The sequence below is a fragment of the Podarcis cretensis genome, assembly GCF_951804945.1.
Source record: "Podarcis cretensis genome assembly, chromosome: 15".
Classification (NCBI taxonomy): Eukaryota; Metazoa; Chordata; class Lepidosauria; order Squamata; family Lacertidae; genus Podarcis; species Podarcis cretensis.
This window is the reverse complement of record NC_137185.1, coordinates 23,231,446-23,256,721: the sequence shown is the minus strand read 5'-3', so window position 1 is coordinate 23,256,721 and position 25,276 is coordinate 23,231,446. Positions and strand designations below refer to the sequence as shown.

At 44.3% G+C, this 25,276-nt stretch overlaps 1 protein-coding gene across 4 annotated transcripts in view; it reads left to right on the top strand.

Moving 5' to 3' along the window:
• The window catches only part of GRIK4 (glutamate ionotropic receptor kainate type subunit 4), a 472,983-nt gene that overhangs the window by 314,068 nt on the left and 133,639 nt on the right, over positions 1-25,276 (top strand). For all 4 annotated transcript variants that reach the window (XM_079954667.1, XM_079954665.1, XM_079954666.1 and 1 more), the window contains exon 6: positions 10,292-10,470. In XM_079954667.1, coding sequence (XP_079810793.1) covers positions 10,292-10,470 — 179 coding nt within the window. The remainder of the gene's footprint in view (positions 1-10,291; positions 10,471-25,276) is intronic.

Below are 25,276 nucleotides of genomic sequence, written 5' to 3'. Positions count from 1 at the left end.
GTTGGCGACAAGTGCTTCAGAGCCTCGTGTTAGCGGAACAGAAGGAAATCTCTTTGGATAGGAACAGGCCCCTCTCTTTCCTTGTACAGACTAGGAGCCCTGAAGGATACAGCTGTCAGAGAAGACAGTAGTCTGGGGTGAAGGAGTTGGAGTTAGGAGAGGAGGGCCCAGAATATAATATTATAAAATCATGCATGATTTGGCAGTTCCCTCACTATGAGAAGTGAGGTTACAGGGAACCAGGCAGAGGGCCTTCTCCATAGTAGCACCCGCCCTGTGGAATACCCTCCCGTTAGATGTCAAGGAAATAAACCACTGTCTGGCTTTTAGAAGACATCTGAAGACAGCCCTGTATAGGGAAGTTTTTAATGTGTGCTGTTTTACCCAGTGAGAAGGGAGGCATATAAATATTAATAATCTGGGGTTTTCTGGATGCACCCCAACATAAAGAGATTTAGGAACTAGATACCACTCTAACTAAGCATGCTCTGTCCTTATTTCTTGCATTTCATTTTCTTGCATTTGTAACCCACCTTTCCTCCTAGGAGCTTTTAAGTCAGTATACATGACTTTCCACCCCATTTTATCTGTACAACAGCATTGTGAGGTATGTTAGGCTGAAGTAGAAGAGTCATAGAATGGTAGAGTTGGGTGGAACCATTAGGATCATCTAGTCCCACCCCTTGCAATGCAGGAATATGCAGCTGTCCCATATGGGGATCAAACCTGCAACCTTGCTGTTACCAGCACCATGCTCTAACCAACTGAGGCTGCACATACACCATACACTGAAAGCAGAATTCTCCCCCTTCCCCCAAGAAAAGGAGAACCGTGGGAACTGTGGTTTTTAAAGGGTCCTGTGAAGGATAGACTACAGTTCCCAGGATTATTGTGGGGTGGAGAGGAGGTGAGGATTAGTTTAACCTCCAGTTTGCTAGTAAAACTGAATTACTGTGTTGTGAAATGATGCATGTCTTAAAAAGGTGTCGCCAACATGAAACGTTTGGAAAGCTCTGCTCTAGTTACTTCACCCAGGTGTGATTTAGAAGGAAGCAAGGAAGGGCAAGTGGGCAGGTCCTTTAGCAGAAAGGCAGAGATTCAAAGGGGCAGAGCCAGATGAATGTGGTCCAAGATAGACTGGTGATCAGAGCAGGCAGATGAGGAAGGAGGGAGGGAGAAGAGAAGAGAAGGGAAGGGGAGAGAAGAGAAGGGGAGAGGAGAGGAGAATCTGTTCAGCAGCTCTCCAAGAAGTATGAGATGCTCAGACTAAGGAGCAAAGCCTGGAGTCATAGTTATATATCACCAACCACACCTCTGCTGCTTGGATTGGTCATGTTGTATGGATGCTTGATGATCACCTTCCAAAGCAACTACTCTATTCCAAACTTAAAAAATGGGAAGTGTAATGCTGGTGGTCAAGAAAAGAGGTTCAAAGACTCTCTCAAGGCAAATCTTTTTTAAAAATGTAGTATGAACACTGACAACTGGGAAACACTGGCCTGCAAGTGCTCCAATTGGAGAACAGCCTTTACCAAAGGTGTCATGGGTTTTGAAGACGCTCAAACCGAAAAAGAGAAACATGCCAAGAGGAAGTCATGTTTGGCAAACCCTCACCATGATCAACTCCCACCCGGAAACCTATGTCCCCACTGTGGAAGGACGTGTGGATCCAGAATTGGCCTCCACAGTCACTTACGGACTCAATTTTAAAACCGTGTTTATGGAAGACAATCTTACTTGGCTACGAGTGATCACCAAAGAAGAAGGAGCTTTGATTGGCTGTGCTGATGAGTCACAGTACCTTTCTTGGTCATCACCTGGATGGAGCTACAGTACAGGAGACATCAGGTCAAGCACTCTCTCTTGGCCTGGTGGCAGCTCTGGTGATGCAGCGAGTTAGGCGACAGGGACCTTAAATAAAAAGCACTTGGGAAATAAAAAGCACTTGGGATGAGGCACATGGTGTTTGAATAGTCCTTGGTGAAAGGGCAGGAATGGCATGTGCTTCAGTCATCCAGGGCTTAACACTTCGTTTCCCACAAGGCAGCTGCCTGGTGCAGCCCCCTCCCCTTCTAGATCTCCTTCCAAGTATCCTGATCCTTCCCAGGCTTCAGATCCTGGAGCATGCTTTCCTCCAGCCCCTATTCTTTGGCTTTGCCCCCTTACTCTTCCGCTGGCAGATCCCTGGAAGTTGGCCCCTGTCCCACAGCAATTAGCAGCTACCAGGCCAGGCCATATTCTGCTGGTCAAGACAGTAAAATAAATGGAGAAAGAGGCAAAGATTTATGTTTATTGGGGCAGGTGGGAGGTCTCTCCTCCTAAGAGGCAGCGATTCCCTCTGGTGTTTTCCAGTTTTATGTCTAATTTCAATTCCCCTCCAATAAAATTAGATCCTGCTCCTTAATTTTACAGCCCTGCATTTATGAGACTGGTTGGAAAACACTGCCTGCCTAATTCAATGGCTGAATGGAACTGCAATTTATGTTGAGCTTTCATTGCTCCTCTCTTGATTAGTTGTGTCCCTGCATGCACACACAGAGACAGACAGACAGATAGACAGACAGACGCGCATGCGTGCACACACACACACACACACACACACACACACACACTTATTTTATTCCTACTCTATCCAAGTGCAGCTATAAAATAACAGTGCAATGTTATGCTTGCCTCATTTGCCCACACAGTCATTGAATATTAGTGGCTAAGGCAGCTGTCCTTGGTTTTGTATATAAAGGATCTGTGATGTTATAATGTCGCTGTAATTCTGCAATGGTTGGACTTCACCTGCAAAGGCACACACCCCCCATGGTCTCCTGAGACAGACAGATGCCAACAACTGCGTACCATTATGCATTATTTGTGGACTGAACACAATAGCAAATACCAATTCCATTTTCTGGATTGATTTCCATTCTGGGCAGGAGATGAATAAAGAAACACCAGCAAGTTCCTTTTCCATTGGAATTCTCTGAGATCCATGGTCGAGCTATCTAGCAGTTCAGGTTTAGCAAAGTTTTTCAATGAAACATGCTTTTTTTGGCTGTTGGCAGAATTCTAATAAGACCCTAGAATCAGAAATTCAAATGTAGAATTGATCGTTGAACATATGGATCTAAGGTTTTGTGCGGTCTCCTTCTTACTGCTTAGATCACTACTATCTAAACACACTAATGCAAAAGAGGTGTTCACCTGCTGACTTGCAAAAAGGCTTACATTGATCTAGCAAGCTCATCTCTTGGAAAACTCTCTCTCTCTCTCTCTCTCTATATATATATATATATATAGCCAAAAGAAGGTAGGGAATGAGCTTTAACATTGACTTCCCTCCCTTTCAGAATGGAGAAGAAAGACTCCTCAATTGCTTGTGAATGTAAATTTCATTCTGTTTACAATGGAAGTCATGTTTTCTTTTTTTAAAAATCAAGCGGTGCTTTTTTAATATGAGCAAAAAGGAGTCATTTAGAGCTTGTGTGTGTGCACACATGCACTAAGCTCAAGTTAGTAAAATGCTTCAAATACTTAATGTCTCTAGCAGAAGGAATCACAAAAGATTACTGGTTGCATGATTCCTCCCTAAAATAAACATCATTTCCCAGCAAAGGCCAGAGGGGAGAAATGTGAGCCGTGGGTGGCTTTAAACCTACACAATTGTGAAACAGGGATAAGCACTGTTTTGACAGCTTAAGTGATGCCTAAGTGACAAGGAGGCCTCCTGCATAGTACTAAATCCCACCTTTAGTAAAAGAAATTCTGCTCCTTCGCTATTGCTGTAGGATTAATCTTCAAATGAATTCCTATCTCAGTAAAGGGTGAAAAGAAGAAACGAGGGCAGAGGCAATGTGAAGGGATTTGCATAGGCAAATAGGTTGCCCAAGGAAGAAGGAAAAACCTTCTTCCATCTAGTAGTGGTTCCTCATTGCTTTAATGCAGGCATAGGCAAACTCAGCCCTCCAGACGTTTTGGTACTACAACTCCCATCACCCCTGACCACTGGTCCTGTTAGCTAGGGATGATGATGTTAGCTAGGAAGATAGAAGCTTCCTGCAGCCAATCAGAAGCTGAACCTTGGTTTCCTAACATTTTGGAAGTCTAACGGACTTCCGGAATGGATTCCGTTCGACTTCTGAGGTACCACTGTGGTTTACAACAGAAGCATAGATTTACCACGAATTTTATCAGTCCTCAAGCTTTTTATAGCTTTACAGTAATGTAGCAATGCTCTTCCTCCATGCTCAGAGGCAGCAATGCTTCTGAAGACCAGTTGTGAAAAGCCACAGGAGTGGAGAGAGCTCTTGAGCTTGGGTCCTGCTTGATGGTTTCCCACAGGCATCTGGGTGGCCACTGAGATAGCAGGATGCTGGCCTGATCCTGCAGGCTCTTCCTAGGTTCTTATGATGCTAGATTGGATGGGCTGTTCTTACATTCTTAACTATGAATGGAGGAATAGGCTCTTTGGTCATGGACAGACTGCTGTCTGGTTAGGTTTGAATTACCCTATTTCCCCATGTATTAGACAACATTTTTTCTGATACATTGAGAGTCGTCTTATACACAGGTTAATATGCTAAGTAAGCAAGGGCTGGTACTGCAGCGGTAGCAGTGAAATGTCAGAGAGGAGGCTGCTTATCTGCTCTTCCAGGCTTTGCTTTTGCTTAGTCGTTTAGTCATGTCCGACTCTTTGTGACCCCATGGACCAGAGTACACCAGGCACTTCTGTCTTCCACTACCTCCCGCAGTTTGGTCAAACTCATGCTGGTAGCTTCAAGAACACTGTCCAACCATCTCGTCCTCTGTCGTCCCTTTCTCCTTGTGCCCTCAATTTTTCCCAACACCAGGGTCTTTTCCAGGGAGTCTTCTCTTCTCATGAGGTGGCCAAAGTATTGGAGCCTCAGCTTCAGGATCTGTCCTTCCAGTGAGCACTCAGGGCTGATTTCCTTCAGAATGGATAGGTTTGATCTTCTTGCAGTCCATGGGACTCTCAAGAGTCTCATCCAGCACCATAATTCAAAAGCATCAATTCTTCGGTGATCAGCCTTCTTTATGGTCCGGCTTAGGAAGAGTATTTGGTGAGTGCCAGTATGCGGTGTATTACAGCACCAGTTCCGTCAGCCAGAGCGGGGGATTGTCGAAAAGCTGCTCAACAGCTCAGTGAACTTACAAAAGAAGCTCAACAACTGTTGAGGGCTCCCAAAAATAGGGGTCGACTTATACATGGGGTCATGTTATACACAGAAAAATGTGGCACATGCTTTCTTGGACTTCTGCAGAGATGGAGAATGCAAGTTTCATACCCTTTGAGACTTATGTATCCAGTTTAAGGCACAGATAAGCAGGGGTTTAATGCACAGATAAGCTGGTGTTGGTGCCAAGGCTCTGGCCTCTCCTTGGCAGGGCTGGCCCAAGACACTTTGGCAACTGAGATGAACCACAAAATGGTGCTTCCTTCCCTGCTCCTTGGAATTGAGAGATGTCCTGGGCCATCAATACTATCACTTGCAAACATCCACAGTCATCCAGAGGAGCGCTAGTTGTCCCCCATATTTCAGAAGCTCCACTGGCTTCAAACTAGAAGTCGGGCAATTAGTGTCACTGGTCCCATGCTATGGAACATCCTTCTAGCAGAGGTTAGGCAGGCAGCCTCAGGACTAACTTTCAGAACACCTTGAACACCTTTTTATGCCAACACACCTATTTAGTTCTCTGAGGTTGGCATCCATCCATCTCAATAGGATATAATGGAAGAGGTGAAGTCAAACTGTTGGAGTTACAGCACCTGCTGTGGTTGTAGAGACCGATACAGGGGAGACATGTTTTGTTGCAGCTGGGCAGATGAAGGCGTGCAGCTGGGTTGATGCAGGTGTGCTCTTTAAATTTTATTAAATTGAGCCAGTTATTTTTATTGTTAGAGAGGAACTGAGGGAAGGCAGGGCCTTCCCAAAGCTCCAGGACATTATTTCATGCCTGAAAGCTTTACATCTATTGATTAACAGCATGAATCATGAATCCATTTATTACTGAATAAAATTCTGGATTTCTTAATCAGGTTCCATCTGATTTTAATTCCGGTTCTGCCTGGTGAAAAGTACCACAGTAGGAGGGAGGTGGAAGAAGGAGGAGGTTCAGCAAGAAGATTGTCCAAACATGAGCTCGTTTGTCTGGGTTATTCATTTGAGAGTAACTATTATCTTCATTAAATATCCTCAAAATGTCACCTGCAGCAAGTTATTGCAATTGTTACTTTAATAGTTTAAAAGTGAGGCAGTTAATCAACGAAAAACATTGCTTTCAGAAGCAATTGATTCAAGGGGAACAGTATTATAGATGCCAGTCTTTGATTGTTATGGACGTAAAGACTGCACACACAGTTTTACATGGATTTTGAGAGTTGGGGGCGTAAATGTTGCTTTAATCAGTGTGTTTTATTGTATTTATTTTTACTACACAAATTCACACAGGTAGATAATAGTCCCTCACATACACGTGCAATATTTCTGTCAGGCAAGGTACCTTAAATTACACAAGCAGAGCAGTGCTAGTACAGTTGAGGCAGGTGGCTCAGACTAGCATTATAACAGTCAAATGCTCTATTCATTATAAAAATGAAATGATTTGTCATAACTGGATTAATTTCAGAACAGAAAACCTAGCTGCTAAGTGCTAGAAGCTGACAGAACTTCCAGAAAAGTCAAAGAAAAGTGTTGGTTTCCAAATTTGCTGAAATCTCCTTCTTCTCTAGTCCAGCCCCTGCAATGCAGGAATAGGCAGCTGTCCCACACAGGGAATTGAACTTGTAGCCTTGGCGTTATCAGCACCATGTTCTAACCACTGAGCTATCCAGACAATGGCTACCTAGTGGCATGACACACCACTTCCCCTGAAAAACAACCCAAAAATACACTCATAAAGTACTCAGGGGCAACCAACAAGGAAAGTAAAGGGAAAATGCCAATTGGAGACTAGCTACTACTACTACTACTACTACTACTAATAATAATAATAATAATAATAATAATAATAATATATTTATACCCCGCCCATCTGGCTGGGTTTCCCCAGCCACTCTGGGCGGCTTCCAACAGGAGATTAAAAATACATTAAAACATCAGTCATTAAAAGCTTCCCTAAACAGGGCTGCCTTCAGATGTCTTCCAAAAGTCTGGTAGTTGTTGTTCTCTTTGACATCTGGTAGGAGGGCGTTCCACAGGGCGGAGGCCACTACCGAGAAGGCCCTCTGCCTGGTTCCCTGTAACCTCACTTCTCGCAGTGAGGGAACCGCCAGAAGACCCTCGGCACTGGACCTCAGTGTCCGGGCAGAACGATGGGGGTGGAGACGCTCATTCAGGTATACTGGACCGAGGCCATTTAGGGCTTTAAAGGTCAGGCACCAACACTTAAGGTTGTATTATGAATCAGCAGCTTTTTGCTGGCTGAAAGATTGGCTGCTTCTTGAAAACACTGACGTTTTAGATTTGGAAGGATTTAACAATGCTTTTGGATGGCATGCATATTTGTGGTATGACAAGGTTAAGATTCACAAGAATTTCAAGAACCATATTGTAAGGAAAGCAGTGTTTAATGTCTGGACAAAATATAAAGACTTATTAGAAAACAAGACCCCAAGGTGGTTATCACCTATGGAAGCTAAGGCTGTGAAAAGACCCAATATGGAAGTCGAATGGCCGAAATATTGGGAAATATTAGAAAGAGATGGAGACAATTGGAGATTGCAGAGTTTGGAGAAACTAAAAGATAAAGTGCGAGATTGGTTACATTATGCTCAGATTAAAGAGGCTTTTAAATTGGATAAAAAGTTAGGATTCCAGGTGGAAAAATCGAAATTGGAAACAGAACTGCTAGAACCTAAGACTAAATTACTTTCAAGAATGTATAACTTGCTGCTGAGGTGGAATACACAGGATGAAACGGTTAAATCAGCTATGATAAAGTGGGCACAGGATATTGGGTATAATATCATGTTTGCTGACTGGGAAAAGTTATGGACCACCGGTATGAAGTTTACGGCATGTAATGCCTTGAAAGAAAACATTATGAAAATGATATATAGGTGGTACATGACCCCAGTCAAGCTGGCAAAAATATATCACCTATCAGATAATAAGTGTTGGAAATGTAAGGAAACTGAAGGAACGTTCTTTCACCTCTGGTGGACTTGCCCCAGGGTTAAGGCCTTCTGGGAAATGATATATAATGAGCTGAAAAAGGTATTTAAGTATACCTTCCCTAAAAAACCAGAGGCCTTCCTTTTGGGCATTGTTGGCCAGAGGGTGTTGAAGAATGACCGAACATTATTTATGTATGCAACAACAGCAGCAAGGATACTTGCCGCCAAATATTGGAAAACTCAAGATTTGCCCACACTGGAAGAATGGCAGATGCAACTGATGGACTACATGGAGCTAGCAGAAATGACCGGCAGAATCCGAGACCTGGGAGAGGAAGCAGTGGAAGAGGATTGGAAGAAATTTAAGGACTATCTACAAAAACACTGTAAACTATATGAGTGCTAAGAAGGATGAGAGATTTGAAAATAACAGGGCACCATAAAGTTAGTTGAAAAGATTATGAGAATGAGTGAATTTTATGAGAAAAATAAACTTTGAATAAATATCATGTCAAAATTAGGTATTTAAGACTTAAGATAAAAATATTCAAAGTTAGGGACAAAATATTGGAAATGTGTATAATAAGAATGGAAATAAGGTGATAAGTTGCTGGCTAAAGTTTTATAAATTTGGAACGTAGGAGCGAGAGATGTGAAGAAGTCCATGTTTTTGCTAATCTTACATCTTTCTTAACATTCATACAATTTACAATATTTTTGTAGATAGTCCTTAAATTTCTTCCAGTCTTCCTCCACCAGTTCTTCTCCCAGGTCTCGGATTCTGCCAGTCATCTCCGCCAGTTCCATATAGTCTATCAGTTGCATCTGCCATTCTTCCATGGCTTCAACAAACTAGGTATAAAGAATAGAAATTTAAATTTAATTGGAAGACGAAAAGATAAATTTTGGATAAGTAACATTTTATGATTTAGTTTCAATAAGAGTATGTTAAATCCCAAAATTTGAGATATTAATATTGGAAAATTATATTATATGAATTAAACCAAGTTAATAATTTGCTGGTAAAATATATGAGTTTAGAAAGCAGGAACAAGGGTTGTGAGGAAGTCCAAAGATGAATATGAAATGTGGATATTGGAAAAGATTGTGTTATAATCTATGTATTTTATTGTTAAACTAAAATTTAATAAATATTATTAAAAAAAAAAAAGAGAGATGTGAAGAAGTCCAAAAAATGAAGAGAAGATGGTTATTATAAGATGTTAAATTTTATGTCTGGTTTTTTGTTTTTTGTTTTTGCTTTGTTTGTTCTCTGTTTATTCAGTCTTTTTTTTGGTTTTTTCTTTACTGTATTAACAAAACTCTTAATAAAAAATCTTTAAAAAATAATAAAAAAAAGGTCAGGCACCAACACTTTGAATTTTACTTGGACACGTACTGGGAGCCAATGTCTTTCCAGACCGGTGTTATGTAGTCTCGGTGGCCGCTCCCAGTCACCTGTCTAGCTGCTGCATTCTGGATTAGTTGTAGTTTCCAGATCACCTTCAAAGTGCATCTGAGACATGGAAGAATGTCTCAGAGATGGGAAGGTTGCAGGCAGGGAAGAATGGCAAGTGAGACAATGATGAGCCCAGATGAAGTTGTGCAGTGATGCTTCAACATCTGCAGGGAAATGAGGGGGTTTTAGAAGTTGGAAATGTGGCAGGAGAGGATTAGAACATTTTATTTATTCATTTAGCTAAATGTATATACCATTTGATTATAAAAAATAGAAAGCCTTACAGTAGTTTACAAAAAGAATGCAACAGAAAAATTATCAGTTAAGAACAACTATTTAAAGCATTCAAAAAATAATCAAGATCATTGCTAAAAACCGGCTTAGCATTCTACATGTCTAGGTAGGCTTGCCTAAAAACAAAAAATGTGCAGTGAAAGTTCAAGACTGATGTCAATAGGCATGGAGATCCAATGTTTGGGTGTTGCGACCCTAAAATATCAGTTTCTTATAACAGCGGAATGAGTGTTATGTGGCACTAGGAGCAGTGCCAGTTCCATAAATCAAATTGAGCAAGTGGGTGTATATAGGGAAAGGTGATCTCGCAGGTAAACTGGTCCTGAGATGTTAAGGGCTTTATGTATTATTGGTAACACCTTAAACTTGGCCCAGTAGAAAATGGTATTTTCCATTTCTCTCACCTGCAGGCCTTCTAAACCTGGAGAAGCTGCTCCGTCAGTTCCTGATCTCTAAGGAAACTCTCTCGATCCGGATGCTGGACGACAGCCGGGACCCCACACCATTGCTAAAGGAGATCAGGGACGACAAGACGGCCACCATCATTGTACACGCCAATGCTTCCATGTCCCACATCATCCTTCAGAAGGTAAGAGGCAGGCGACTATTCGTCAGCTGAGCTTGCCGAGGTTGGGATGGGAGCACCAGGTTAACACGTTGATCCCAGGCTTACTCAATGAAACGGACTGGCAAGTAGGTTCAGGGTTGACAAAACATGCAATTATATTACAGAAATCACTTCCACGAGGTGGGGTGATGACTACCAGCTTTGATAATCAAAAAAAAAAAAAAAAAAAGGTTTAGACAAATTAATGGAGGACAGGCCTGTCACTCTATCAGCCTCCCTCAACATGAAGCCCTCCAGATGTTGTGTTGGCAGAGAGCTAATGGGAGTTGTAGTCTAAAACAACCGGAGGACTTCTACATTACATGGTGCTTGTGACACCCACATACATTTCCATGGATGTCTATCCACATCCGAACACCAATGCACTTCAGTCTCTGGGACCTGTTATTCGAGAGCAGTCTGTATAAAACAGTGCACAGGATTTGTTGTTTTAAGTCTGTGGCCTATATATATATATATATATATATATATATATATATATATAGTTTTGTTTTGTTTTCCCCATGTGTTTTAACAGCTTTCTTTAAAAATTGATCATTTTCTCTCTTTTCCACAAGATTTTTTTCTTTTCTTTCTCTCTGCGAAAGCCTTTGGCTTTAAATCTTTGGCTGAGCTCCCAGCCAGTCCATTAGAAAGGGAAACAATATTAACAATTTATAAACAACAGTTTGGATCTGCAGCCTCATCAACACACGCTGGTGAGCACAAACGTATGGTTTAGGAAAGCGTGAGATTGCTTCGTGGTGGTATTCATTTCACGTATCCCGGAGCGGAAGAGAGGGAGCAATTTTCCCCCTGTGGAACTTGCCAGTGTACAGAGTCCCGTGATATTTCGAAAGAACTGCCAGGGAATTTGGGACTTGAGTCAGAAACTTCATAATATGTGGTTGGTTGGGACCTAGTGGAGCACTCTGCCCAGGAGTGTATATCATTATTATTATTATTATTATTATTATTATTATTATTATTACTACTATTATTACTATTATTACAGTTTATTTCCTGCCCTTCACCTTAAAGTCCCAGGGTGGGTTACAACTATTAAGACACAATATTAATATTGCGTGCCAAGGCCCCGTGCCCTGCAGTTCCCCATTGATTAATAAACACACCGACATGAGTATTTAGGGTTATGGGCTAAAACAGACCACAACTTTGTTGGTTAAAGAAGGGAGCGATTTGGCTTAGGCATTGGACGAAACTGGGCTATATCTTGACTCCCACCCATCTGCAGGGAGTCAAACTAAGGGCAAACCACAAGAAGGGGGCGCCCTATGACTTACATCAAAAAGGGGCACACTGAGGGGTGCCCATTGGGGTCGTGACATGGCCCTAACCCACACCCAGGCTTCAGACAGAATCCACACCCTTGGATTCCTTTCACAGCATACCCTTATCAAGGAGGGGCAGGCAGAGGCTACAACCTCCCCTTCCTTATACAAAGGCTTACCCAATGCCTGCCTTACAATGTTGTGACGATTGCTACAAGGTAGGCAAAAACCAAGAGGAGGCGAGAGAGGGAAGCCCCTGGTGAAAAAGGGAAGCCCATAGATTGGCTGGGCAGGGGGGATGCGGCCGGGGTTGGCACGGAGGAGGTATCAATCCCTCACCCCCGAGCCGGGTCACTACAGGTGCCCGGATGAGCGATCTTAAAACACAGTATTTAAAAACCCCAGTTTAGAAGAACTTAAAATTACAAAAATAAGGTGGGTCCTAAAATCATAAATCTCAAGTGTCAAAAGCCAGGGTGAACAGGTGCATCTTCAGTATTCACTGAAAGCTGTATAATGTAGGTGTCAGAAGGGATTTCCACAACTTAGGGGCTGCCACAGAGAAGGCCCTCTCCCAGTCTGCCACTGCCACCACCCTGAGCATTTGAGGGCAGAGGCACTACCAAGAGGCCTCCCACCCCCCACCCCCCCACCCCCCGTTGATCTTAGCACCCAAGATGATCTGTACGGAAGCAGGCAGCCTTTCAGGTATTTGAGGCCCGAGTCATTTTTACTTAGGCCTCAGTGCCGATTTCTGTGCAAGAAGACATTGCTTTGTGATCTGCCCTCTTGGCCCTGTTTCTGTCCTGCTGCAATTTGTCTTCTACCCCAAACTACATTATTCATCTCACTGTCTGCTGTGGCAAGATTTCGTAATGTGTAATTACTTATACAAATTAAATACAGTGGTACCTCAGATTAAGTACTTAATTAGTTCCAGAGGTCCGTACTTAACCTGAAACTGTTCTTAACCTGAAGCACCACTTTAGCTAATGGGGCCTCCTGCTGCTGCCGCGCTGCCAGAGCACGATTTCTGTTCTCATCCTGAAGCAAAGTTCTTAACCCGAGGTACTATTTCTGGGTTAGCGGAGTCTGTAACCTGAAGTGTATGTAACCTGGAGCATATGTAACCCGAGGTACCACTGTAAGTACATTGTCATTAGGTTATTCCGTTCCATTCATTTCAGTGCGATGAAAGCACAATGCCAATGCGGTTGGAGAATACTGGTCTCACTTTATTGGAATGCAATACTGGTCTCACTTTATTGGAATGCAATACTGGTCTCACTTTATTCAAACCTTAAGTTTCTCTCCTTCCCATTTTGAAGTGAATTTCATTGTGCATTATCTAGTACTGGATCAGACTAGAGCAGGGTTAGAGAAACCTGTGGTCCTCCTAATGTTTAGGACTCCATCTCCAAACTGTCATAGCCACAATGGTCAATAGTGAGGGATAATAGCAATTGTGGTCCACTGGAGGGCCACAGGTTCCTCATCTCTGGTCTAGAAGACTCGTGAAGACTCTTGAATATAACTTTGCACACGGTTAACTGGCTAGGCTGCTGGAATTACTCTGCACTAAGTCATTGTCGCATTAATTGTTAAGAAATTATCACTTATCCCCCTGTTCATGGAGCCCTCATTGCACAGAAATTGTACAAAAACATAAGCAATCATTACTTATTGCTGAGGGGAAAGTTCTCCCAGAAAAGCTGCATGCCTGTGTGACTGCATCTCTGATGCCGATTAATGGTTGTTTTCCCCATAGGGAGCAGAGATGAAGAGTGCAGCTCTGTGAATGTATCTGTATTTAGAAACTCCCCGCTGCCTGCCTGGGCTTTCAGATCAAAAGTGGCAGATTTTGTGTTCATGCAAAGTTGTCCCCATTATTAGTCATTGCAGGTACAGATCAGCTTGTCTTCTGTCCGCAGACAAAGGTCAAAAATAAGTTGCTAACGGAGTCTGCCCAGTTCTCGGAGAGAGATCAGAGAGATCTTCTGCAAGCTAATGGGTCTCATCAGTGCACCACTGCATTATTTTAATTGCTCATCAGCCAAGTAGCTGGTGTGTACATGTGTGAATCAGAATCAAAGGACACCCTTTGGTTTTGACCTTTCGTATTTTGCTAAAAACCTCAACCTGTTGCATTTTGTGTGGGAAATTAGAGCCAAGATGTGGCTTCTCTTTTCTCCCTCCCTCTTTCTCTGCGGAGTCAATAAAGGATTTGAATGAATTCGCTCTGTATTGAGGGCTACCCCTTCAGCCTGTTGCCATAGTAATGTTGCACAGCTACAGAACTGGAGGCTCTTTTGACTCCCCTCCTCCTTTCTCTGGGGTATTCTCCTGCCGTGACCGACATAAAGATGTCAAAGATTGAAAGGGTTGCTTTTCTTAAAAATAAGAAAAGGGGGGAGAAACCCTGATACATCCTCAGTACAGTTTAATGTGGTTCACTTAAGCAAGAGATTCTTAAGGGAGATGGCTTAGGAGAAACATAAACAGATAGAGATATGGGGTTGTGTTTCATCTCCTGCATAAAAGTACAACTCAGGAAGCACAGAATTTTTGCGGCACTTGCAGAGGGAGGGCAAACTTGGCAAAGACAGATGGTGATGATCCCAAAACAGCTACTTGTGAGGTCCAGGGTTTGCAGATTGAAAAGCAAGCATTGGCTAGACTGAGCCGGCACAGCACTTAACCAGAGCTCCAGATGAACCCTGCTAGATGGGGTGTTATCTAACTAACTAACTAACTAACTAACTAGCTAGCTAGCTAGCTAACTAACTAACTAACTAACTAACTTATTAGTCACTTGTCACCTGAAGGTCTTCAAATGACTTACAGCTATGTATATATTCTTACACACACATACACAATACCATAAGAAAAGGGAAAAAAGGAGGATCATACAATACATCAATATATCATCTAACATTACATTTATGAAGAAACAAAAAACTACACACCCACCACATAAGTAATAACAAATTTCATTAACAAATGGCAAATAAACAAAAATATGCCCGCCTACCAATTAGCAAATAAACGACTATTTTTCCATTTTTAACCTCCCCACCCAAATGTCTGGAATCAGGCCAGCTGTTGCAAATCAGCACTGGGTGAGCCCAAGGTCCTCCTCTAGGAATGCTCCCAAATCTCCCTTCTCCCTTCAGACAAGAGCAGTAGCAAAGAAAATCAAGAAGATGGTAGCAAAAGTTTTACTTGGTTGCTGCTGCTGCTGGTAGGCATGCCCTGAAAGCAGAAGATAAGCAACCTCTTATTTTTTACAGGGGTATTTTCTTTCCCTGAGGGCACTTTTAAACATGCCACAGGGCATGTGTGGAACTGTGCACATGTGCCTGTTCTCTGTCTCTGGCACTTCCAGTCTCAAACTAGGCACAATGGGAAACTGAGCAAGCTGCTTACCCACTGTGGCTCCCTTCAAACCACCGGGCAGATACTTCTGGGAAGCCCTGCTAAAGAGACACTCAAGCAACCAGGAGGAACTGAATGCTTCCTCCTATGTAAAGCCTAGGAAGCCCAGAAGGTATTCTTGCTTTTCAACCTGAGCTACGGGTCTCCTGGTGAAGCTGCTTGGCTCCTCTCCAGTGTCTCTCAGGCGTCTTTGCCTGCCTGCTTCCACTCGTCATTGCTTTGCCGCATTGAGACCGGGATGCGGGAATTGCTTTGGGAATGTAGGAAGCTCTGGCTTCCATCAGGTCAGACTGTTTGCCCACCTGCCCAGTGTTGCCTGCTCGGACTGGCAGCCGCTCTCCAGGGTATCAACTAATCCAGAATGCGGCAGCTAGACTGGTGACTGGTGACTGGGAGCGGCCGCCGAGATCATATAACACCGGTCTTGAAAGACCTACACTGGCTCCCAGTACGTTTCCAAGCACAATTCAAAGTGTTGGTGCTGACCTTTAAATCCCTAAACGGCCTCGGTCCAGTATACCTGAAGGAGGGTCTCCACCTCCATCGTTCTGCCCAGACGCTGAGGTCCAGTGCCAAGGGCCTTCTGGCAGTTCCCTCATTGCGAGAAGCCAAGTTACAGGGAACCAGGCAGAGGGCCTTCTCGGTAGTGGCACCCACCCTGTGAAACGTCCTCCCACCAGATGTCGAAGAGAAAAATAACTACCAAACTTTTAGAAGACATCTAAAGGCAGCCCTGTTTAGAGAAGCTTTTAATGTTTAATAGGTTATTGTATTTTAGTGTTTTGTTGGAAGCCGCCCAGATGGGCAGGGTATAAATAATAAATTATTATTATTATTATTATTATTATTATTATTATTATTATTATTATTATTATTATTATTAATAATAATAAAAAATAAGGCAAAGCCTTTCTCTCATCATCTCCTTCCTCGGCCTTTTAACTGGAGATATCAGGGATTGAACCTGAGGCCAAAAGCATGCACGCTTCCTCTCCCTGACAAATGTTTGGCCAGATCAGATGGTCTTCTCTCTCAGTCTGGCCCATTGCATTATGGGAAGTGAGACTGTACTTCCCTTCAGTTACCAAGCAGTACATCTACCGTAACACCCAATGGCTCTGCATTTGCACACAGGGTTGACGTTTCCAAATAATTCCCGTGTGTGTACGGTCCGAAGTGTGCAGATCAAAACCACACGGTCCATTTCCTTTTAAAGAAATCTGGTAATTGACTGCACGTATCTGACTTACGTACGCTGGAATTCAAGTATATATTTTATGCAACTCTCCTCTCAGGGAAGGTTTCAGTGCTTGGGGCTTTTTAGTTTAGAGAAGAGTAAGAGGCGACATGATAGAAGTTCATAAAATTATTCATGGCTTGGAGGAAGCGGATAGAGAAAAGTTTTCCCCCCTCTCTGAAAATTAGTAGAATTCAAGGGCATCCAACGAACAGATAAAAGTAAGTACTACTTTTAAACACTACAAAAAAAGAAAGAAAAAAGAAAAAAAGACAAACAAAAAAAACAATACAATACAATATAAAAACATTACACAGCACTAACACCTTAAACAAAACAAAACAAAACAAAAACACTTTAACACACATCATACAATTTCAATGTCATATATTTCATTTACTTGTTTCAACGACCTCCTCACACCTCCCTTTTTGTATTCCACTTCTGTTGATTGTTTCAGCAATTCCTTTCCATCTTCCTCTGTTTTCTATCCTATAATTATCTTAACATATTCTAACCTTATTTTTCCCTAATACTCTAATAATCTATTTATACTTAATTCCTTATAACATTTCTACTAAAGCCGTATAACTTCATTCCAACATTTTTCTAACATTCATTAATTTTACAATATTTTTATAAATAGTCTTTAAACTTTTTCCAGTCTTCTTCCACCGACTCTTCTCCCTGGTCTCGGATTCTGCCAGTCATTTCCGCCAGTTTCATATAGTCCATCAACCTGGTGATCTTCTGTCTGATGCTCTTAGCTCTTTTCCAAGTCCCTTCTGCAGATCTTCTTCATATTTATACAAAAACTTTACTTTGTCTTCTACTGATCTTATTTTTATTTTCCTTCCTTTGAAGCTGAAGAGTAGACCTTGGGGAAACTCCCACCTGAAGATGATTTTATTCCTTCTCAGCAAGGCAGCCAAATCTCCTTAGTTAGACCTAAGATCCAAAAGGTATTTCGGGGCATCTTTAAAAATTTCCACTCTTGGCTGTTGTACCTCCAGGCTCCTCCGGTAGTGCCAACAGTCTCCCACTCTGTTCCTCTCCCTTTTCCCTCCTCTTCCAAGTCTGAAGGCCCTCACAGTTTTAATCTCTTCTTGACCCAAGTCCAAGTCCCAAAAATCAGCAAATTCCTGTGTGAGGAAATCTATCATACTTTCCTTCTCCAACTCAGGTAGGGCTCTGATCCTCAAATTCGTTTGTTTTTCTTTAAGCTCAATCATAGCAAGCGTCGACCTATGGTCATCCAGTTGCCTCTGCAAGGCTGGGGCTCTCTCTCTCTCCAGTTGTGTTACATTACATTCAGCAGCAACGGCTTTCTCCCTAGCTTCCTCCGCAGTCTGCCATGTCAAAGTAGATTCCTGTATCAATTTCTGGATGGTTTCTGTATTGATATTCACCTTTTGTCCCAAATTATTTATACTTTCTGTATTTAAATCTATTTTAGTAGTTGCAGCTTCCACTTTCGCATTTGTCACGTTTACTTTCTTGTTAAGTTGTTCCAGTGAATCACTTATCTTATTTAATGAAACCACTAAGACCTCTTCTATCGACATTCCTCTTGATTTTGAATATGCTGGTACAAAAACAGTAGTAGAAGAAGCAGGGGGGCCTGATGTTGAGGCTCTCCTAGATTGCTGCCAAATCCTCCAAAACCTTAATGTTTTTTCAAGAATTGACTGCTCAGTTTTTTCCTTTCCATTAACCATAACACTTAACCGATTCAAGGTCAGTCCCAAAGTCTCACAGTTTTTTATCTTGCAGCTGGAAATTCCCCCAGCCCAGCTCTTGCAACAGTTTCAATGGCTTCCTCTAGAAGGAAACAGTTTCTATTTAAGTTAGTCAGTAATGTCCTTTTTTTAAACACAGCTCAAGCAATGAAGTTAGTTTCAATTTTCAGTTACTTTTACTCCTTTTTTAAAAGCAGACGGAGACAGTAGAAACAATGTATTTCTCTTATTAGCTAGCTGTCAACGAACGATCACTGTCAGTGAACATTCCAAAAAACGTCAGTCCTGCTAGCAGCCCGTTTCCAGGGTCTGAGCGGCGGTATTTTAACTCTCTTCGCTCTCTCCCGCAGGCTTATTCAGTTCACAACTCCCCCCCTCTTCTCCTGCCTCCAAGGGGGGGTTTAATATTCTTTACCGATGGAAATTTAGTCCTTTACAATAGGCTTTCCAAGACTTCAGCTTGCAGCCTCATTGCTTCAGTCTATTTACAAAAGGGGAAGGCGGACTTCCTGTATTGAACCTCCCCGTTACGATACCAAATTAAACGTTCAGAAATCCAATTCTCCCGCTTCAGCTCTACTCACGGGTAGTTACTTTAGATTCAAATTGTCCACAGGAAAAAGTCAGCGCTCTCCAGCAACAGCTATGCGGCTTCACTCCGTGGAAGAAGCAGATGATTCGAAGCACCGTGCCGCTCACCCCACGTCGCTCCAGACCCCCAAAACCAGGTTTCCCCATGAGTAGGGGAGGCGCAAAAGGTGCCCGCAGAATCCCATGTTCACAGGCCTCTCCCACCTGTGATTTTTTGTGAGTCTCCGCCTTCGCCGTGGTGGCCAGACCCAGATTCCCACGGGGCAAATTCCTCCCGATCAGAGGAATTCCGCCATTACCGGAGGCGCCAACCCGGAAGTCTCCATGTGTGATAAAAGTAAGTACTTCTGCACACAGCACATAGTTGATCTGTGGAACTCGCTCCTGCAGGAGGCCGTGACTGCCACCAACTTGAATGGCTTTAAAAGAGAATTAGACAAATTCATGGAGGTTAAGGCTAGCAATGGCTAGTAGCCACAATGGCTAGGCTGTCCCTGCATGTTTGGAGGCATCAATGTTTCTGAATTCCAGTTGCTGAAGACCACAGGAGGGGAGAGGGTTCTTGTGCTTGAGTCCTCCTTGGGGGTTTCCTGCAGGCATCTGGTTGGCCACTGTGAAAACGGGTGCTGGTCTAGAAGGGCTATTGTCCTGATGCAGCAAGCTTTTCTTTTGTTCTTATGTACTGTATTTTTTGCTCTATAAGACACACTTTTCCCCTCCTAAAAAGTAAGGGGAAATGTGTGAGTGTCTTATGGAGCGAATGCAGGCGGGAGGCTCTGGTCAGCGCTCCCTTTAAAGAGTCATGTGGAGTGTGTGCGCGGCTCTTCGGGGCTTTTCCCTGAGGCGGGAGAAGGGCTGCCACTGGGATCCTGCTGGCTGTCCTGGCTTCTTGTTTAGCAGTGCCTTCATCCCGCTCCCCTGCGGAGGCTTCGCGCAGCTATCCCTGGCTTTTGCGGCAGAGCGCGCGGCTCTGTCCCTTCCCCCACCTCCCAGAAAATCGCCCAAGAGCTTTAAAGAGTGTGCGGCTCTTGCGGGATGTGGGGGGAAAGCCAGTAGGCTTGCTTTCACTGAAGCCAGGAGGGCTTCCCGCACCGATCCCACTTGCTCTCCTGGCTTCAGGGATAGCCCCGCAAAGTCTCCTGAGCGAAGATGGAGGAGCTCTCCCTCTTAGCTCAGGATGCTTTGCATTGTTTTCATATTTCTTGTTTTCTTATTTCTTGTTTTCCTTCCCTAAAAACTATGTGCGTCCTATGGTCTGGCGCATCTAATAGAGCGAAAAATACGGTATATGCTTCCTATTCAGATGTTTTGGTCCTGAATGAAAGTGTAGAGATATTGGAAGTGGGCCATGCATAGCTTTCTTATTTCCATGCCATGGACTGCTCCATTTCCCCCTCTCTCTCCCATCAGTCTAGCTTGTCCCATATTTTCATGAAGAATGAGCTCTGCCAATCAAACTGCCTGCCTTTTATCTCAGTTGGCAATGCATCTCCATTCCCAACAGGATGTCATTCCATGTTCCCACCTGGTCGCCTCCCCGTGCTTCTTTGCTAGCACAGTTGAAATACTATCTTTGATTTACGGAGCTCTGACTAGATTCTGCTTTCAGCCCTACCAACCTTGAATGATGAATCTGCCACTGATTCTCAGTTCACATCCTCCCCCCATATGGTCCAGAGTTGCACGGTCGCTTCTCTGCTGACATCCCCATCCTGGCTTCCCACCTGCCAGTATGTGTATGTTTGTGTGAAGAAGGCCAGGAAAAATAATTTGCGGCTTTCTTTGATTATCTGCCCTTGGAATGGAAAGCTTCTGACTTCAAAGCTGGTTGCACAGAGAACTGATGTCCCTGCCTGCCCCAAGCTAAAAAGCAGGCTCAGATTTGCACAGTGAATATGAGAGGAGGCAGTGTTTGGAGCAGAAGAGCAGAACGAGATGCTAGGAAAGAACTTTTTTGTTTTTTTCTCTGCCACTCAAGGTAGCATTGTCAGGCTTGGGAGAATGTCAGGCCTGGGAGATCTAGGTTCAACTCTTGCTCAGCCATACATTTCATTAGGTTCCGTTGGACCAGTTGCTATCTCTCATTCTAATCTACCTCAGAGGTGAATAAAAGACTATGCACCTGCTCCTTCATCCCCACCTAGAACCCATATACATATACAGTGGAACCTTGGTTCTCAAATGGCTTAGTTGACAAACATAAAGGTAAAAGGTAAAGGTACCCCTGCCTGTACGGGCCAGTCTTGACAGACTCTGGGGTTGTGCGCCCATCTCACTCAAGAGGCCAGGGGCCAGCGCTGTCCGGAGACACTTCCGGGTCACGTGGCCAGCGTGACAAGCTGCATCTGGCGAGCCAGAGCCTCACACGGAAACGCCGTTTACCTTCCCACTGGTAAGCGGTCCCTATTTATCTACTTGCACCCGGAGGTGCTTTCGAACTGCTAGGTTGGCAGGCGCTGGGACCGAGCAGCGGGAGCGCACCCCGCCGCAGGGATTCGAACCGCCGACCTTTCGATCGGCAAGCCCTAGGCGCTGAGGCTTTAACCCACAGCGCCACCTGCGTCCCCAGTTGACAAACATATCAGTTCCCAAATGCTGAAAACCCGGAAGTAAGTGTTCCAGTTTTTTTATGTTTTTCAGAAGCCAAACGTCCGATGTGATTGCTGGCTATTGTTTCCGGGGCGCCTGCACCAATCGGAAGCCATGCCTTGGTTTTTGAACATTTTAGAAGTCGAATGGGTACCACTGTACATTTACACATATACAGCCCAGTTTGCAGACCTGGGAAAAAATCCATTCATAATATCTCCATCTTTTCAGGAGTCAGTCGAAACTCATTCAGCCAAGGACTGCATCCAGACACCATTTTAAGGCAGGCACAATATTTACATGAGAATCCTGTCCATGTTTTCATGGAAGGAAGTCCTCCTGTGTTCAATAGATCACGGACAAGTATACAGTGGTACCTCGGGTTACATACGCTTCAGGTTACATACGCTTCAGGTTACACACTCCGCTAACCCAGAAATAGTGCTTCAGGTTAAGAACTTTGCTTCAGGATAAGAATCTGGCCCCGGCGGCGCGGTGGCAGCAGGAGGCCCCATTAGCTAAAGTGGTGCTTCAGGTTAAGAACAGTTTCAGGTTAAGAACGGACCTCCGGAACAAATTAAGTACTCAATCCAAGGTACCACTTTTTTAGGATTGCAGTCTTTACATGTATTTGTTTAAACATTTGCTGTGTTCCATTCCTAAAAGTTCAAGATGGCTGGAGAAAGAGACAGACAGAGAGAGAGAATATGCAAATTCATTATATAGAATGTTCTAAAACAAGAAAATTCTAATGTAATGAAAATGTTATTAATAAGAAACAGAGCAATAAAATATGAAACTATAAGGACAGCTTTAAAACAATTCAGTCAAGTTTCAATAGACTCAATAAAACTGAGGAAGCAGATCTCCATCTCATTGGGCCCTATTGATGAGGTTCATCAAGCACTGTGTGTGTATTGTCTAAAAACAAGAATTATTTTTTCTTTACAAGTATTACTTTTATTCAAATGCAGATTTATGCAGTTTTAATTGATTGATTAATCAACTAACGTATCATTAATCAAGCAGAGGTTCTTTATCTGTATGACAGTCTGACTGAAGAACATCATGTTTGAAGTTTCAAAGAGTGATATGAAAGCCCTGATAGACTGGGGATGGTTCATTCCCACACAGGACTCATAATAACTCAATGTAGTCATTCATCAGTTGCAGAAATTCCAAGGAAAACAGTGTGTTTGAAAGATAGGTGATGTGAAATGCGAGTGTTGTCTTTGGTGTTATATCTGCACAGGGCCATTTACACATGCTAGTCATCAATCAGTGTTACAAGTCACCAGTGAAAGTATGCAGCTTCCTTGTAATAGCCTAGGGTTAGGTGCAGGTACTTACTGGACCACAACCAGATTCTTTGGGTTCAGAAATGGAAGACAAATAGCTAAAGCATCCCTAGTGTTTGCTAATCCTTCTAGTGTTGTGCAGTTCCTGGTTGGCTCCCAAGCTGACGGCCTGGGAATAAAAGTAATACGCTTGCACAGCGACCATACAGACTGCCACGCAAGCAGTATCCTTTACAGACGCCTGGCCGCTCTACAGCTGGGGAGAGGCAGGGGCCATCTTGTCGTCCCTCCCAGAGTGGCACCCGGGGTGGCCTGCCCCCTCTGACCCCCTCCTCTGCCCCTGTGTATAGGTTGATAATATAATTTTGGTTACTGAGGACAAACAAGATTGTACAAAAACAAGACTGGGTGCAGGCCTGGCCAGGACATAGGCGTCCTGACTGTGACAAATGTGACCTGTGTGCTTGCTTGCTTGCTTGCTTAACAGCTGTTGGGAACTTCAAGGTCCCTGCTATCCCTTCTTGTGGTCTTTGTACTGGACCTGGAGACTCCAATAGAGAGCATTCCATGTCAAGAAGGAGGGCAAGTGGGCACACTATCAAATGACAGGGCAGGAGCTACACGGAGCAGGGCCATTTCACTGGTGGTGCCCATTGTATGCCTTCCCAGACCTGCTCTCTTTTGGCCTGTATTGTGAGCTTTATAATTTAGGAAGGCTTTGAAAGAACTGGTTGACAAGTCTTATCAGTTGCTGACATATGAGAGGATTTTATTTGCTGCTATTCTAGGCTTCTGGTGCACCAAGGTTTACACCAGCGTAATAGAATTGGCCAGGATGCCAGAAGGGATACAATTTACGAGCTTTCTCCATTATCTGCACAGCAGGGGGTGTTCAGTCAAGAGTGCAAAGGCTGAGCTGAAGCATTCCCTGCTTGTTACCTGCTTTCAGCAGTAGGGGTCGCTGTTCAGTAGTACCCAATTGGTTAGCTGTCAGATTCTAGAGCTCCCTATTCACAAAATAAAGAGTCCGTTGATAAAACACAGTGTTCAATCATAAAGCAGTAACATACCTGTATTTTTCGCTCCATAGGGCGCACCGGACCATAGGGCGCACCTAGTTTTTAGGGGGGGGGAATAAAGAAAAAAAATATTCCCCCCCAGCTCCAAAGAGCAAAGAAGCCAAGACAGCTAGTGGGATCCATCCCGCTGGCTGTCTTGGCTTCCTCTGCGCAAGCTCTCCAGCTTCTGCATGCGGCTTTGGCAGAAGCCAAGACAGCTCTGTCTTGGCTTCATTTTTAGCCATGGGGCTGGGGCGGGGGAAGCCCGAGCTTCCCCCGACCCCAGTCCCCAGAACAGGTCCGGGAGCGGGGCAAGGTTGCGCACAGCCTTGCCGCCACTCCCGGAGCTTGCGGGGCTGGAGGCGCGCTCCGAAGGTTTGTGGATAGCCCAGGGAGTGCAGCACGAGTTGGCGCTGTGCTCCCCAGGCTTCAGGCTTCAGGCTGCTTTCTGCAAGCCTTCAGAGCCCGGCAGGAACTCCCACCGTGCTCTGAAGGCTTGCGGATAGCTGCCTGAAGCCTGGAGAGCGAGAGGGGTCAGTGCGCATTGACCCCTCTCACTCTCCAGGCTTCAGCGAAAGCCTGCATTCGCTCCATAGGACGCACACATTTTTCCCCTTCATTTTTGGAGGGGAAAAGGTGCGTCCTATAGAGCGAAAAATACGGTAAATCTCCATTGCTACATATTGTATATTTCAGCTTTTGAACATACAGGTTTATGACCATGCTGTAGTGTAGTGCGTATGTGACTGTGAATAAAAGGTGGCTAGGCTCATTGTCTTGGGGTTTGGGGGGAAGAGGTGGCAAAACTGATTTCCAATAAGTGCCCCACCCTTATTTCCATAACAAGTCCTTGAGTCTGTACTCTGAATGGTGACACCAGGGACCTAGAAGGTGCAGGGCTTGTCAGTCCAACCCCTGCACAGTCTCATCGGGGCTGACCTTAAGGCAATTGGAGCAATTGGGCCAAACTGGGCTCCGCGTGCCACTCCTAAGGGGACCCCCACACCAGGGCAATCTAGATGGATTTTATTTATATCTATAAGATTTTGCAGACTTTGGCTGTGAACTGGGGCCTGCCAAAAAAAAATCAAGTTACGCCCCACTGCTTCAAATTGGGCCCCACTGGCTAGTCCTAAGTATAATAGTTGCCGGGCCTGAGTTGCCCTGCCCTTGCATGAAGTCTTGGGTTTTCAATTTTGGGAGAGGGGACACTGCCCACTGGGGAGCAGGAGGGCTGGCAAGACCCCCTAGATTTAGAGGCCCTAGGGACGCAGGTGGCGCTGTGGGTTAAAGCCTCAGCGCCTAGGACTTGCCAATCGAAAGGTCGGCGGTTCGAATCCCTGCGGCGGGGTGTGCTCCCGCTGCTCGGTCCCAGCGCCTGCCAACCTAGCAGTTCGAAAGCACCTCCGGGTGCAAGTAGATAAATAGGGACCGCTTACCAGCGGGAAGGTAAACGGCGTTTCTGTGTGCGGCTCTGGCTCGCCAGAGCCGCGATGTCACGCTGGCCACGTGACCCGGAAGTGTCTCCGGACAGCGCTGGCCCCTGGCC